The 14,859-nt window shown below is 41.8% G+C and overlaps 1 protein-coding gene across 1 annotated transcript in view; it reads left to right on the top strand.

The window, feature by feature from the left end:
- LOC109323771 overlaps positions 1–8,233 on the top strand; it is a 17,376-nt gene extending 9,143 nt beyond the window's left edge. The window contains exons 2-3 of the mRNA XM_019555447.1: positions 3,529–3,677; positions 7,573–8,233. Coding sequence (XP_019410992.1) covers positions 3,529–3,677; positions 7,573–7,705 — 282 coding nt within the window. The 3' untranslated portion in view covers positions 7,706–8,233. The remainder of the gene's footprint in view (positions 1–3,528; positions 3,678–7,572) is intronic.
- The last annotated feature ends 6,626 nt before the right edge of the window (positions 8,234–14,859 follow it).

Here is a 14,859-nt window from a genome sequence, read left to right as displayed (position 1 = left end):
TCCAACACCTGTCCTAAGCTCCTCTCTGCCTCCAAACCCCCTGTTTCTTTGCCACTGTCTTATCCCCACTGCCTTTTCCTTTTCCCCTGAGCAACCAGGTTTCTGCCTCAGTTTCTTTCCTGGCTGTCTTCTCCTTGCCACCACTTATCTTCCTGCCCCCCCCCAATATCTCAGCTGTCTGCCTCAGTCTACCTTAAGTAAACCCAAGCCTCAGTTCCTCAGCCAGCTTCTCTGTAGTCCACCAGTTCTGGCAACTTTCACTCCCTACACTTTAACTCTATCTCACCTGAACAAACCTTCCCCCAAATATCCCAGGTACCCCAAACACACACATACACACTGTACCATCCAAGTTAGGAACTTACTTGTGTGTATGTGTAGGTGGGTTGTCTGTGGGAACCGGTGTGAGTATATATATGACACACATATGTGTGTATGTCTTTGTGTGCATGATATATGAATTAGTGATCTGTGTCTAAATTTTGGGGTGTATAGTGTATGTGCCTGAATTGGTGATAGGTATGCATGTGCCGGGGGGCGGGGTGCGTGTGCGCAATTGTGTCACACCTTCCTGTCCAACAGCGCAATGTTGAGATCCTGAGAGTTGGCCTGACCCCACAGGGCAACAAGAGGAAATATATTAGTGTTGTAACTTTACCTGGTCAAATGCCACTGGCCAGTCTCAGAACTTGGACTAAACTTTTTAGAAGGACCCTATTGTTTCTGAGTACCAATGGTGACAAAAGAGAATACCTCCAAATGGGGCACCCAAAACTGGCAGGCAGGCTTTTGTGACAATGAAAGATGTAGTGCAAGGATTTTCAACCTGTGCTCCACCGTCTCCTAGGAGTTCACAGACTATGTCTAAGAGATCTGCAAAAGATGACAATGATCAATCAAAAGTATATGGATACTCACACTCAAAATTCAAAGGGGTCTGCACCTCCATTTGAATTTTTTTTTTAGAGGTCCACAGATGAAAAAAGTTGAAAACCACTGCTGTAGCGTACAGCACAGAAATCCTTCACTCATATCACCTGAAAATTTCTAATGGCTTTTTAAAAATCTAAGGGGCTTAATATCAAAGAAAAGTCAAGCACATTATGGCAGAATCAAATCTGAGTAAAAAATAATAGCATTTGGAGGGCAGAGCAGTTCAGATGGCTTGTCAGCAACTTGTACTTGACTTCTAAGGCAATAGCATAATTTTCTGAAGAGTGTCACATAGGAAACTGTCACTGATGAAAGATTCTTTAAATGTTGCAATGACCAAATGACCCACCATACCAAGGAACGAAGATGACTAAAAGAATCAAACTCCATCACTCATTGTACGAAATTAGTAGACAAGGTAGTTGAAGTTTGCATGAAGCTGCATTAAGACATGGAAACAGCATGTTTCAGCACATCAATGACAAGCATAGCTGTGGTTTTGTAGGGTGAGACCCAAGTTTAAGAGCTATTTTACTATTATAAAATACTGACCTCCAATTAAATAAATTATTCCTTTATTCTTCTGTTTTTCTATCATATTTAAACCTGCATTATCAATGTGCAACACATTTGAAAGTAGGCAGAAGGTGCTAATTAGGAAGAGCTGTTCTTCCCCAAAGAACTGGCAATTAGACAACTTCCTAAGCATTCTGCTGTGCTAAACCAGCGCCTATCCAGGGTTTCACAGGAGGGACAGATGGTAAGTTTTTATGTGCAAAAATTAAACAGTTACCATTTAACCCAAAGAAAAAGATCTGACTACTGTAGCATCTGATTCCAGTAGGATCAGAACTTGGTATGGGGCTAGGCAGTAGAGAGACACAAACCCAGCCACTGACGCATGTCTGATATTCCATCTATTCACTAGCCAGCGTATGCTCATTGCCTCACTTCCTCTAGTTGAACGGTACTCATTTTTGAACACTGAAAAGGGAATGCACCTGGAAAGTGGCTTTTGGTTGTTTTAGCTTTTCAGAATCTTTCCTTCCTTTATGTCAGTCATATCTGATATTGTTCCTTCCTAGCTTGTTGGTGACAACATGGCACCATGGAACTTTTTTAAAAGGTCTACTAGTATAATTCAGACTGGCTTTCTCTAGTATATCTTTATTACGTGCTTCTTGTAGGGCAGATACACAACTGCATACAAGTACCACTGTCCATTGATAAAACATGGACAACAAACTCTACAATCAGCAAAATATAGGACAAATGGTCAATGCAAGCCAGGGGACTTCAGTGGGGGAAGACATCCCAGGTGTGCACAGATATAAATAAGAGAGGCTCTTGCCAGCTCAGGAATATGTTTTCCTCCCTTCTCTCTGCCCAAGTCTTCTGTCCTTGCATCAGTGTGGAAGCTGGAAGTTATTGTCTGGGAGGTAATATGAGGGATTCCACTTCATGCTTGAGACAAAATCATTGGGCAACAAACACAGTGCATTTTACTTGTTTCTGTTAATTCCTTCTAGGAATAATACACTTCTCTTAAAATTTGAAGGCATCATTAAGGTCTGATAACCAGTGAGTACTGAAGATTAGCCACATGAAGATTTCAATGCCTACCATGTTTAAATATTAAACATTTAGTGTAGAGCTGTTGTTCTCAGCCTTTTTGGAATCAAGGCACACCTACATAACTTTTCTATATTTAGTGGCACCCCATTTCAAAAACTATTTTCACTTGCTTTTTGACCATGGAAAAAATAGAGCAATTTTTCCGTAGCAAGGAGCTTAGACCACAACAGGTCAGCATGGTTTTGGCACTGTGGACTCCTACTTTAAATCTGTGGGTATATCTTGTGAATCATGTTTAGATGTTTACACACCCAAGTGTAATAGTGCATAGCACCATATGGCACCTTTACAAGGATTTTGTGATACCCTGGTTGAGAATCAGTGACAAAGAAATCCCCCTCCTGTCTCCTGAATTTATTAAACTCACCTCTATATTTCAAATAAGCTCTTTTTAACAGTATTTAACCCAACTTTTTTTATAAAGGAGAGAATGAGGACATTAACACATTATGGCTTTACATACTATGTGGTTCAATTTTATATGTACAATTCCTCTGTGTATGTTGTGCTTTATATTTAAAAGTAATACATTTCTTATTGAAAACAACCCCCTATGTCATGTTGTAAACTAGGGAACACTAAGACAGAAAAGACCATTAAGGGCATCTAATATAAGCTTGAGTCAGGACAAAATTGTTTTCTAATATGTACTTTTTAGAATTTCTAGTAGATTCTCAATACTATTTTAAGCCTTATACACTGAATCCTCTACAGTGCCTCATAAAGCATGCTTACTATATGGTACAAAAATGCAAGTGTCTCATGTAATTAACAACTATTTATAGTCATATTTCAGTGTCTGATGTCTTGCTTCCAGCCAGAGTAAGCATCAGACAAATTCTTCTCAGATACGACTTTTTAATTGCAACTTTATTTTAAAGTTTTGAAAGATTTTACAAAGATATTAATCAGTTTAGAAATGTTAACAATGAAAGGCTCCTGTCTGCTAACATTTTTCAGAATATGAATAAGAATATCAGCTTTAAACACCATAAGATCATTGTCCATGATGCAGCAGGTCTAAAGAACTTTTGGGAAAACATCATTGAAAAGCATGCAAAGCAACAAGAAGGTGAAGAGACAAGATTAAACAGGAGTGCCTTAAACAAGTGAGTTGTACTGTTTGTTCTCTACAGCAGTGCAGTCATGTTACCATGTACTTAATACTAAAGGTAGCTGCTTTATTCATAGCATACAAGTTTCCTTCTGGATCTTTGGCAATTCTCCTCTCGCAGCTGTTTGTCTCATATTTCCATGGCTGTCCTATATGGAAAAATAAAACACCCTCCACACATCCATTTTCTTTCCCCAGTCCTTAATCTACATTGTCTTCATCATCTTCCTCTTCTCTGTTGTCCTTTTTACTCACCCCTGCTTTGTCAGAGTCTTGTGGGGGGGGGGGGGGGGTCTTGTCCCTGAACAGTGTGCTGACAAGAGATCTAACTTTAAGCTCTTGCTCTATCTTCTTCACACTGTTTCCTGTATGGAAAAAGAGTTCCCTATCTACCACACTGCTGACTATTCTGCAGTGACTAGAAATTCCACCCTGAAACAGAGACCTTTTCCAACAAATGTTTAATCAAAACTTGAATGATCCCATAAAAACTTTCAGTTTTGACAAAGACTCCTTTTTCAAAATGTTCCCAGCCAGCTCTGCCCACAATGCATCAGTGGGCAGGCACTATTCCCATGTTAAATGTGGAGATCAAGGCGGAAGGAGGTGATAATTTATTCAAGGCTCCGTCTCAAAGAACTATCAATTACTAGAAGCCATTCTGTTTCAGGTAATTGAATTAATGGTGAAGGGACACACCCATTAAGAACAGCTAGATGTGCAGTAACCTTCAAATGACTGAAGATTGATAGTGATATAGTTTCAAATAAATAAATAAAATTTCCAAGCCCAAGGAAATTGTTCCCATAGCATTCATAAATCATGGTATGGGAGCAAGTTCACTGTTCTTGGTGCCCTTTTGGTAGAGCTATAACACTGTAGATCTCCTGTCTTCAGTAACTTATTTTGATTTTGCTTTAGCTACAAATTATTTGCTTCCAAAAATATAAGCTTTTAAAAGTGTACCAAAGGATGTTTTATTAGGCGACTGTCTTGAGCAATTCTGGCTATGTAAGAATACAACCAAGCAGGTTTATTCAGGTTCACAGTGGATGCATCTACATGAGACGTGTACTGTGAAGTCGACAAATTAGCTCTGCATTAAGCACTGTGCATCCACACGTGAGCTCCTATTAGGCTGGAGTAAACCATTTAACTCTGCAGCAGGATGTAAAATGTAAATTCAACTACTGTCCTGCCATGGAGTTTTTTTACACCCCCACACCACACATGTAGATGCTTTCCCAGCTGGCTGGGGCATGGGGGTGCTTCAGCATGGGGATTGCCTGCCAGCTAACCCTGCACTGGAGCACCCTCATACTCTAGCTACCCCCTCCACAGGTTGTTAAGCTGGGGGAGAAGCAGCCCCAGGCTGGCAGCTTGACCGCCAGGATCTCCTGCCAGCCACGGCTGCTCTGACCCGGTTCAACATGCTGCGGTCCTGGGTGCATGTTCAAACAGTGCACCCGAGAGCAATAAACTCTGGCGCAATAAGCTCCAGAGTTTGTTCCTTCACATTAATTGCATGTGTAAATGCACCCCTTGGTAGGGCTGTGCCAAGCTTTGGTCCCCGATTCAGTTAGACAGAGATTCACCCTGATTCGGTGGCCAAATCCCCAAATCCAAATCAAATCAGAGGACCCTTTAATCTCTCCAAATCAAATCCGAACCCTCCAAATAGATCTGGAGAGATTCGGAAATTCAGAGACAGCTTTAAATGTTTTTTCTACATACCTCTAGATAGCAGGGGCTCGTGAATGTTGCAACGGTGGGGTACATGGAGTATCCCATAGGAGCACAGGGGGATCCCCTGTGCACTCAGCAGCAAACCCAGGAGTGGACCAGAAGCACTTCTGGTCCACTTTCAGGTCCACTGGGGAGCATGCTGGGGGGTCAACCCACGCTCCCCCGGGTCAGTGACTGGTGTTTCCTTGGTTTGGGGGAGCACCCAAGGTCCCCCTACAATGAATCACTGAGCTGGGGAGGCGTTGGGGGGCTCTCTCACATGCTTAGTAGTGACCCCCCACACACACACACACACACGCACGCACACTCCTGTGGGATGCTCCATGTGCCCCAGCACCACAGCAAATCACAAGCTATGCTTGCTAACTCAAGGCATGTAGAAAAAACTGTGTCTGTCTGAATCACCGATTCTCCGAATCAGCCTTGAATCTTCAGATTCATATTTGGTCAAATGGAATCAGGGACAGCGAACCGAATCACCGTCCCTTATTTGGGCTGAATCCGAATCCAAATAGAATAGGGTCCGCTTCACACACTATTACACTTTGGCCACTCAGCGAGTTGTTAATGAAGTACTCTATAATTCAGAGGTGCCTTCAGGAAGTTAGGTATATTGTCATTATAAAAATCTACAGGGTTACTACCTCACTTACCTAACAACTGGAAGCATCAGGCAGCTTTAACTGGAGATGAGTGTTCTCTCTGTGATCCCTAAGGCCATTTGCAGATGAGCTCACCATTTTCTAAACCATGTTAGCTGATTCGCATCACACAGTTGGAAGCAAATTTCAATTTGGATTAAGGGTTAATAGACAGTCATTGACCATCAGGGAGGTTTTCATGCATTTCTGCACTTCTGCAATAGAGACAGCAGGGAGCACCAGGCACTGCCCACCACTCTGTCAGGGCCACAAAATCGCGCTCCCTTGCTACACCTGTTTGTGGGTATGAGCAACTAAGTCCTACATACCTGCTGTATATACACATGTGAATTAATACATTTTAAATTGCTTGGTTAAGGCTGCCCTAGTCTGCATTAATTTTAATCCTCATTCAATGACGACTAGTTGATTTGGACTGGAGCCAACTTTACTTTAGACTACAGATATCTGTGTATATAGTGATGGCTGTAGTCTGGATGAAACCTAGAAAAACGTAATGTTCATAAGTGGCCTAGTATGCTGGTTAACAAGGTACAGCAGGAAAAAGACTGCTTTGAATGACAAATGTTCTCAACTAATTACACTGATCTGAGACCCTGAGATGCTCAGCTGAGAACACCAGAGTCCGCATGGGACAGATCAAAATGGAAAGGTTAAATCATAATTTGCAATGAAAACTGGAAAGCAAATGAATATAAGTAACTGTATAAAATATCCCCAATTTTTGCTGTTGATACCTGTAGTTTTGAAGTGAAATTCCCAGCTGTTGTTCTTATCGATTCAGCAAATGTAATATACAAAAAATAGCCAGTGATCTCTTTGGCATTATCACATGATATGTGATCTGATAGCATTGCTGTGTTGTGCTTTATACCAAAACTTCACTGGAAAATTACCCAGGCAAGAGATAGCTGTAGTGGTCCCCGGTGACATTCTCTTCTCTCCATATCATACTTATATCGTCAACCAATGTGCTCTCTCTCATTCATTACATCATCAGTTCCCTTCATTATGTAAGAATTGTCCCAAACATCTAAACTTAATCAAACCTTCTTTACTTTAAAGTAAAATGACTATTAGAGAAAGATCATATTTAATCTTGAGCATTGTGATAAAGTATTAGTCACTGTAACTTTAAATTTGCATCTTGTATGACCTTGCCAGAACCCTCATATGTGGCTTTGAGAATACCCCAGAGGAAAAGACAAGGCACTTAACACTTATGACAGCATTTCAGCAGGTGTTTCACTTATTAGGAATCCAGCAACATTGCCTACTGTTGAGTGATACCATCAGTGCCATCACCATACCCTGTGTTCCCAATCTAGTAAGCTAAAGAGATGCCTAGATGGTAAATAAATACAGGGCAAATGTTGTGGTGATGAAAGAGAAGAAAACTTTGATACCACTGAGAAGCCCCAGAAACATTTGAAAAATTTGGCTCTGTGCTCACTGAAGAGAATGTGTGTTCTCTATTTCCAGACTTCGACACGAATGGGCCCAGAGGCTGGAAGGACGAATAAAAATGCTACAGAACACTGGAGGAGAGCAGAAAGAAGGGATGGGCCTGCTATCATTTGAAACTTTTCACCCCACTCATAAAACTGCTGCTTAAAGTTACTGTAGAAAGTATTTGGGCCTGATCCCGATCTTATATGCACAGCTCTAAACAGAAACACAACCACTGTCCTGGCTTGACATTTCCAAGAGATTTGGATGAGGTCTGTTGCTTCTCCAGAGTTCAGCTTGCTTTAGGTCATAGTAATAGGATCTATTGTTTTTCAATAATTATTACAATTCAACTAAAAGATAGTAGTGCACAATCTGTTAAGAATTACGCTATGACAGGCAAGAACCAAGTTCTACTTGTTCTGCAGGATATATTATCATTATGAGGTTGTAGGACTTATAGGTAACTCTTTGCATTGTCAGGTGGCAACAATATATTTCTAGGTAAGAGGATCACTTTTAATGGGTATAAGGCACTCAAATGGCTGTGGGTAAAGTTGCACATTTCCATTTATAAAGCTCATACTGTGCTTGACTTCATGTGAATACAACTTATCCTAGCTGCCTTGGGGAGATGCCAGTGAAGTGAATTAAGAATGTCTATGATTAGCAAGTTACAAGTCAGAAAAAAAAACAGAAGCAGGAAATAAAGAGTGAGCAGTTAGTAACGTTTTGGGGTTTTTTCTCTCTTTAAAAAAAGTTTTAAATAAAATAAATGAAACCCTTGTGGGTAAGATGAGATCAAGACTCCAGAGGTAATTATGAATTAACGTGAGGAAGGTCTGAGGTGGTAAGTAAGGAAATTCTATTTATCACAATATTCCTGGAAGGCTGTCTAATATGTCATTTGCCAGTCTGTGATAAACTTGGTGTATTTCCTTTTGTTGCAGGCTAAGTGAAATGCAGCAGAAAATGGTTACATGCTGATTAATGATGTATACTTCCCATTCTTGGATTATCTTAGGTGTATAAAAATATGCCTGCAATTTCAGTTCATTATAATCAACAGCAACATGCTAGAAAAATTAGCCCTGTACAAGCAGCTATATTTCTTAGCATTCTTAGCCTGGTCCTCCCCTGCCTTTTTATTTTTGTCTAGTGTCAGTACAAGACAACATAAACGCTGCCAAATCAGCCTGCTGATGACCAGAGCTAGTCGAAACTCAAATTTCTCTTCCACAGGACATTTTCATTCTTACTCCAAACAAAACCACAACAGAAAGATGGTTTCACAAAATTAAATGCACGATTTTGCTTTGTTTCATTCCAGTCAAAACATTCTACCATCCTTACTCAAACATAAGATGAGATCTTTTTTTTCCACCATGCTGATTAGAAGAAAATGAGTGTGCACATACTGAGCAGTGCTGAGCTGCGGGGTTGCCATGGCTTGAAACACTGTTGACTCTTCTGGGGCCCAGCCCAGTGAGCTACATGGTAAATCATGAGCTTTTTGGCTTTGGACTAATATTGTGCATAGTTTATATTATATATAAGTACATACAAAAAAGTGTTGCTTAAAATGTGTGTTTATGGAATACCGGGGTTAAAACTTGCTAAATTTTAAAAAAGGTAACATGCATCAATTCAGGATGAACTGAATTAGCACAAGCATATTTATTTCAAAGTCATTGTTTTCCAATTTGCCCCTCACTTCCACATGCTGAGGGACAGTGGGATCTGACAGTAAGAGGGGGCAGAGGTGGAAAGGGGTCACCTGACTCCCCCAGACTTATTTTTCCTGCTATAGCAGTGGGAGGGGAATAAATTCAAGGCAAACCTATAATAATTAGATTCTATACCTGGAAAAACAACAAGTTTACACATTTTTCATATATAGAATACAATTATTGGGGGTCATCTTATATTTGAGTAAAAATGGTATTTCATTAAAACAGATATTTTACACTGATGTAAGCCTTTTTGTATTAGGTTATAAACATTTCAAAGCAAACAAACCAAACTGCTCTAATTTATTTCCAAACCAAAAAAATCTAGGTTGTAGCCATATTGGTCTAGAAGAAAAAGCAAAATCAGGATTTGTGATAAAGGTGATATCTTTTATTAGACCAACTAGATTTTTGCAAAAAAAGCTTTAAATTGCAAGCTTTTGGGCACAAAAACCCTTCATCAGGCATCAGAGAAAAGATTGTAAAAGTTCTCCTGGGTACATGAACCTGGACACCATGAACTCCTGGGTAATATGAAATTTCATTTCTACCCAGGAGAACTTTAACATTCTTTTCTCCAGTGACTGATGAAGGGTGTTTGTGCCCAAAAGCCTGCAATTAAAGAAATGTTTTTGCAAAAATCTATCACCTCTACCATGAGTCCTGGTTGCTCAAACCAAAAAATAACATTTTTTGTAGGAAAATTTAATCAGAAAATCTGACTAGTTATAGTGACTTGAACCTTGTTTTCCACACTAGTAATTGTCCACAGAGTAAACAGCACCACAGATTCAGGCTCATACCCCCACCACTTTATTTGTTTGTTTTTAATATATAGGCAAAATATACATATATTTGTTACAGCCGAGTGCTTTTCAGTGAAACAACAGATTTAAAAATCTTCACTGTGCTAAACTGTAATAAACACGTATGTACTTTTACCTTTGGAATATCAGTCTCCTTGTGTGCAAATTTATTACCTGAATGAATGGTTCGGAGCTTAGATGCATGTTTTGTTTAAAACAAATTAGCACACTGTATGGGTTTTTTCAACTTGGGCAGCAGCGACTACAAGATGGTTGAGTTCAGGATCCTGAGAAAAGGAAAGAAGGAGAGTAGCAGAGTAAGGACCCTGGACTTCAGGAAAGCAGACTTCAACTCACTCAGGGAACTCAGCGGCAGGATCCACTGGGAAGCCGGACTGAGGGGGAGAGGAGTCCAGGAGAGTTGGCTGTAGTTTAAAGCCTTTACTAAGAGTGCAGGAACAAACCATCCCAGTGTGCAGGAAGACTAGCAAGTATAGCAGAAGACCAGCTTGGCCTTTAGAAGTGGAAAATGAAACAGACAACTAGGGAGGAGTATAAGAGTATTGCTTAGGCCTGCAGGGATGAAGTCAGGAAAGCCAAAGCAAAATGGGAGTTGCAGCTAGCAAGGGATGTGAAGAGTAACAAGAAGGGTTTCTTCAAGCATATCAGTAACAAGAGGAAGATCAGGGAAAATGCAGGTCTCTTACTGAATGGGGGAGGCAACCTACTGACAGAGGATGGAAAAAAGGCTGAAGTCCTCAGTGCCTTTTTCACCTTGGTCTTCATAGGCAAGGTCAGCTCCCAGAGTACTGCACCTGGCAGCACAGTCTGGGGAGAAGGTGAGCAGCCAATGGTGACAAAAGAGCAGGTCAGGGACTATTTAGAAAAGCTGGACATCTACAAGTTCAGGGGGCTAGATGGGATGTACCCAGGCATGCTGAGGGAGTTGGCAGAGCCACTAGTCATCATGTCTGAAAACTCATGGCAAACAGGAGAGGTCCCAGATGACTGGAAAAGGGCTAATATAGTGCCCATCTTTAAGACAAGAAAAAAGGAGGATCCAGGGAACTAAAGACCAATCAGCCTCACCTCAGTGAGGGGAAAAAAAGTCACAGAGTAGATCCTCAAGGAATGCATTTCTAAGCACTTGGAAGAGAAGGCGATTAGGAACAGTTATCTTGGATTCACCAAGGGCAAGCCATGCCTGACCAACCTGACTGCTTTCTATGATGAGATGACCGGCACTGTGGATGCAGGGAGATCAATGCATGTGGTGCAACTTGATTTTAGCAAGGCTTTTGATACAGTCTCTGATAAATTTCTCACAGGCAAGCGAAGAAAGTATTGGTTGGACAAATGGACTGCAAGGTAAATAGAAGACTGGCTAGGTCACCAGGTTCAGAGGGTAGTAAATGGCTTGATGTCTAGTTGGCAGCTGGTATCAAGTGGAGTGCCCCAGGGGTCAGTCCTGGGCCAGTTTTGTTCAATACCTTCATCAACAACCTGGAGAGTGCACCCTCAGCAAGTCTGCAGATGACACCAAGCTGAGGGGAGTAGTAGATGAAGGGTAGGGTTAGGATTCAGAGAGACCTAGACAAATTGGAGGATTGAAATATGAGGTTCTATAATGAGAAGTGCAAAGTCCTGCACTTAGGACAGAAGAATCCCATGCACCGCCACAGCCTGTGGACTAACTGACTAGGCAGCAGCACTGCAGAAAAGGACCTGGGGGGTTACACTGGACAGTAAGCTGAATGAGCCAGTGTGCCCTTGTTGCCAAGAAGGCTAATGGCATACTGGGCTGCATTGGTAGGAGTATTGCCAGCAGATCTTTGCCCCCCACTACATAATGGTTATAGACAAATTAGAGAGTCTAGCAGAGGGCAACAAAAATGGTTATGGGGGATGGGGCACATGACTTCTGAGGAGAGGCTGAGGAACTGGGCTTATTTAGTATAGAGAAGAGAAGACTGCGGGGGGGGGGGTGTTCAATAGCATCCTTCAACTACCTAAAGGGTGGATCCAAAGAGGATGCAATTAGACTGTTCTCAGCGGTGGCAGATGACAGAACAAGGAGCAATGGTCTCAAGTTGCAGTAAGAGAAATTTAGGTTGGATATTAGGAAACTCTCACTAGGAGGATAGTAGAACACTGGAACAAGCTACCCAGAGAGGTTACGGAATTTCCTTTCTTGGAAGTTTTTAAGACCTGGTTAGACAAAGCCTTGGCTGGGATAATATAGTTGGGAATGGTTGTGCTTTGAGCAAGGGGTTGGACTAAATGAATTCCTGAGGTCCCTTCCAGCCCTAATTTTCTACCATTCTATGACTATACTACCCTCATGCCCATAACATCCAACAGGCATATCTTTAGCTGCAAATTAAACAGCATTTGAACCACTAGTCACCTGCATACAAAGCACACTTTCCACTGCTCCACTAAACTAACTAAAAACTCTATGAAGGTGTAACAGGATTCCACTGAAGGGGTGGCCATGATGCCCTGAGAACCTCCTCAGCCCTTGCCAATCTGTCTGTCTTCGGGCAGTCACCCCTTCATTCCTTTGCCCCGCTCCTGACTTCTGGGCTCCGCTGCCCTATCCCCAGGCTTCTGGCCTGTTCCCAGGCTTCCCTTGTTCCTGAGCCTTGCTCCCAAGGCTTCCAGCCCTACTCCCTGGCCTATTGGGACCTTCAGGTTTGCTTGTCCCAGCTCAGATGCTAAGCAGAAGCCTGCTGTTGTCCAGGGGCTCCTCTCCCTGAAGTTCTCAGGTCTAGACTCCCTCTGGACCCCAGCTCTTTTTTCTTCTGGCCCCTCTCTCTCTCTGGGGCAGCTGGGACCTCCTTACTTCTGCTTAGTGCCTTCCACAAACCACCAGTTAAAACTATAACCCCAGTAGTAAACCCTCTGACAGGCACCACTAAACTCTCTCTAGGTCAAATCTAAATAATGGCTACCTGCCTGAATAACAAGTACTCTCTTTACCACAAGTAATATTCCCCTGTTTCCAGGCCTGTAGAGTTGCCTACCCCAACTTCAGTGTTAGCCCAGGAGTCCTGCTGCAACCCTGCTGCCAGGAGCTCCTCTCCCTGTGGCTGTCAGGGCTAGATTGCTTGACTCTGGGCTGATGGGGCATTTTTACATGTACAAGTGCCACAGTGCTGGGCGCTTTGAAAAGCGCCCGGCGCCACAATGCTTACAGTTGTACAAGTGGTAAAACGTGCATCAGCACTGAGAAAGTGGTGGTGACAGGCTTTTGAACTAAGATGCCAGTGTTTTAGTTCAAAACGCACCATTTTCTGCATGCTGATGCACACTTCGCCACTTATAAGAGCACATAGTGCAGCACAGTGCGTGTCAGCTCGAGTCTGCTCAGAAGTGGCAGATCTTCCGTGCATTGCCAAATAAAAAGGTATGCATATAAATGCCCATATAGTTCAATCCTGGTCTGCTTCTGGTCAGGTGACTCTCTAATAATGCCCCCTACCCACCACCACCTGCAGGCTACTTCTGAGACAGCCTCTCCACTGAAAGTGATAGGTGTGCCAAGTGCCCCATCACAGAAGGACATAATAAGCTGTGAAAACAAGATTCCCCATCTACAGATCATAGGTCTGACCATGCTCTCACTCACACCTGCTTTATAATGATGTAGTCAACAGGGTAACTCCCAGCGTATATTATTGAGAGAAGAGAAGGCGGCCCTGGAGTAGCCAATTAAAAAAAGAAAATGTTCACTAATGTATGAAAGTACTTCTAATGTGAAATTCATTTGACTTGTGAAATGTGCTTCTGAAACATTCACTTAACTGAATTATACTTGGTTGCTTATTAAATTAGCATCAGTGTGACACCTGAAAAAGATTCTGTACATGGATGAGTGCAAGCCACCAGTGATTAATGAACTGAACATTACCCAACTAGTATCTTACAACTGTGTGGTGCCCCTAAGCACTAGCTTTCCATTTGGATCCCCGATTAGGGGAGAGAGGTGTAAAATGACTTCTACTGCAAGCAGACACCAACATCCTGACTACACATCTGAGTTGTCTCAGGAGCATTGTTTATTCCAGCAAGTACATGGAACTTATTTCACTTGTGAAATGTGCTCCTAGTACATTCATTGCAGAGGGGAATATGTATATAACCAGCATGAAAGTCTAAAATCCTCCCACTTCCAGTCAAAATGCACCCCTTTGGGAAATCCTTGAGTACATATGCATTAGATATGGTTATCTATTCCAACATACATTTTACAAGACAGCAGTATCATAACACCCCTACAGTACTGAACAGCAGCTACTGTTAGTTCCTAAACGCGTATTCCATTGTTGGTGTAACTATATATACGTGCCAGCCAGAGTGGGGGAAAAAGTTAATGTCAGAAATTATTCAATTTAGCTTCTGCTTATATCTGAATATGATAAACCCTAGTTCCAGCTCAAAACCCTAGACAAAAAGTGGGAAAGTGATGTAGCAGGACTGTACTACACTGTGCCAGCTGTTTTGCAACTTTTAGCAAAGCATTCCTGAAAGCAGGAACCACTATTTTAAAAAGTCATCACAAATATTCCAGATTTTCACCAGGATGGAATTTCATACACTTAACAACATGTGCAAGTCCAACCAAAGGATTTTAAATAAACATGTACTCTCTGAAAGCGAGGCCCCTTTAAGATGTCTCAGTTTAGACACCCAACAAGAAATCTACACTCAAATTAAAGGAAGACTCTGATCTTTTACAAGCAACTGTATTAGGAATGTGTTAACCATTTGAGAGGATGAGT

Source organism: Crocodylus porosus, unplaced genomic scaffold (genome assembly GCF_001723895.1).
Source record: "Crocodylus porosus isolate Cpor-Errol unplaced genomic scaffold, CroPor_comp1, whole genome shotgun sequence".
NCBI lineage: Eukaryota > Metazoa > Chordata > Crocodylia > Crocodylidae > Crocodylus > Crocodylus porosus.
This window is presented reverse-complemented; position numbering and strand designations above follow the sequence as displayed.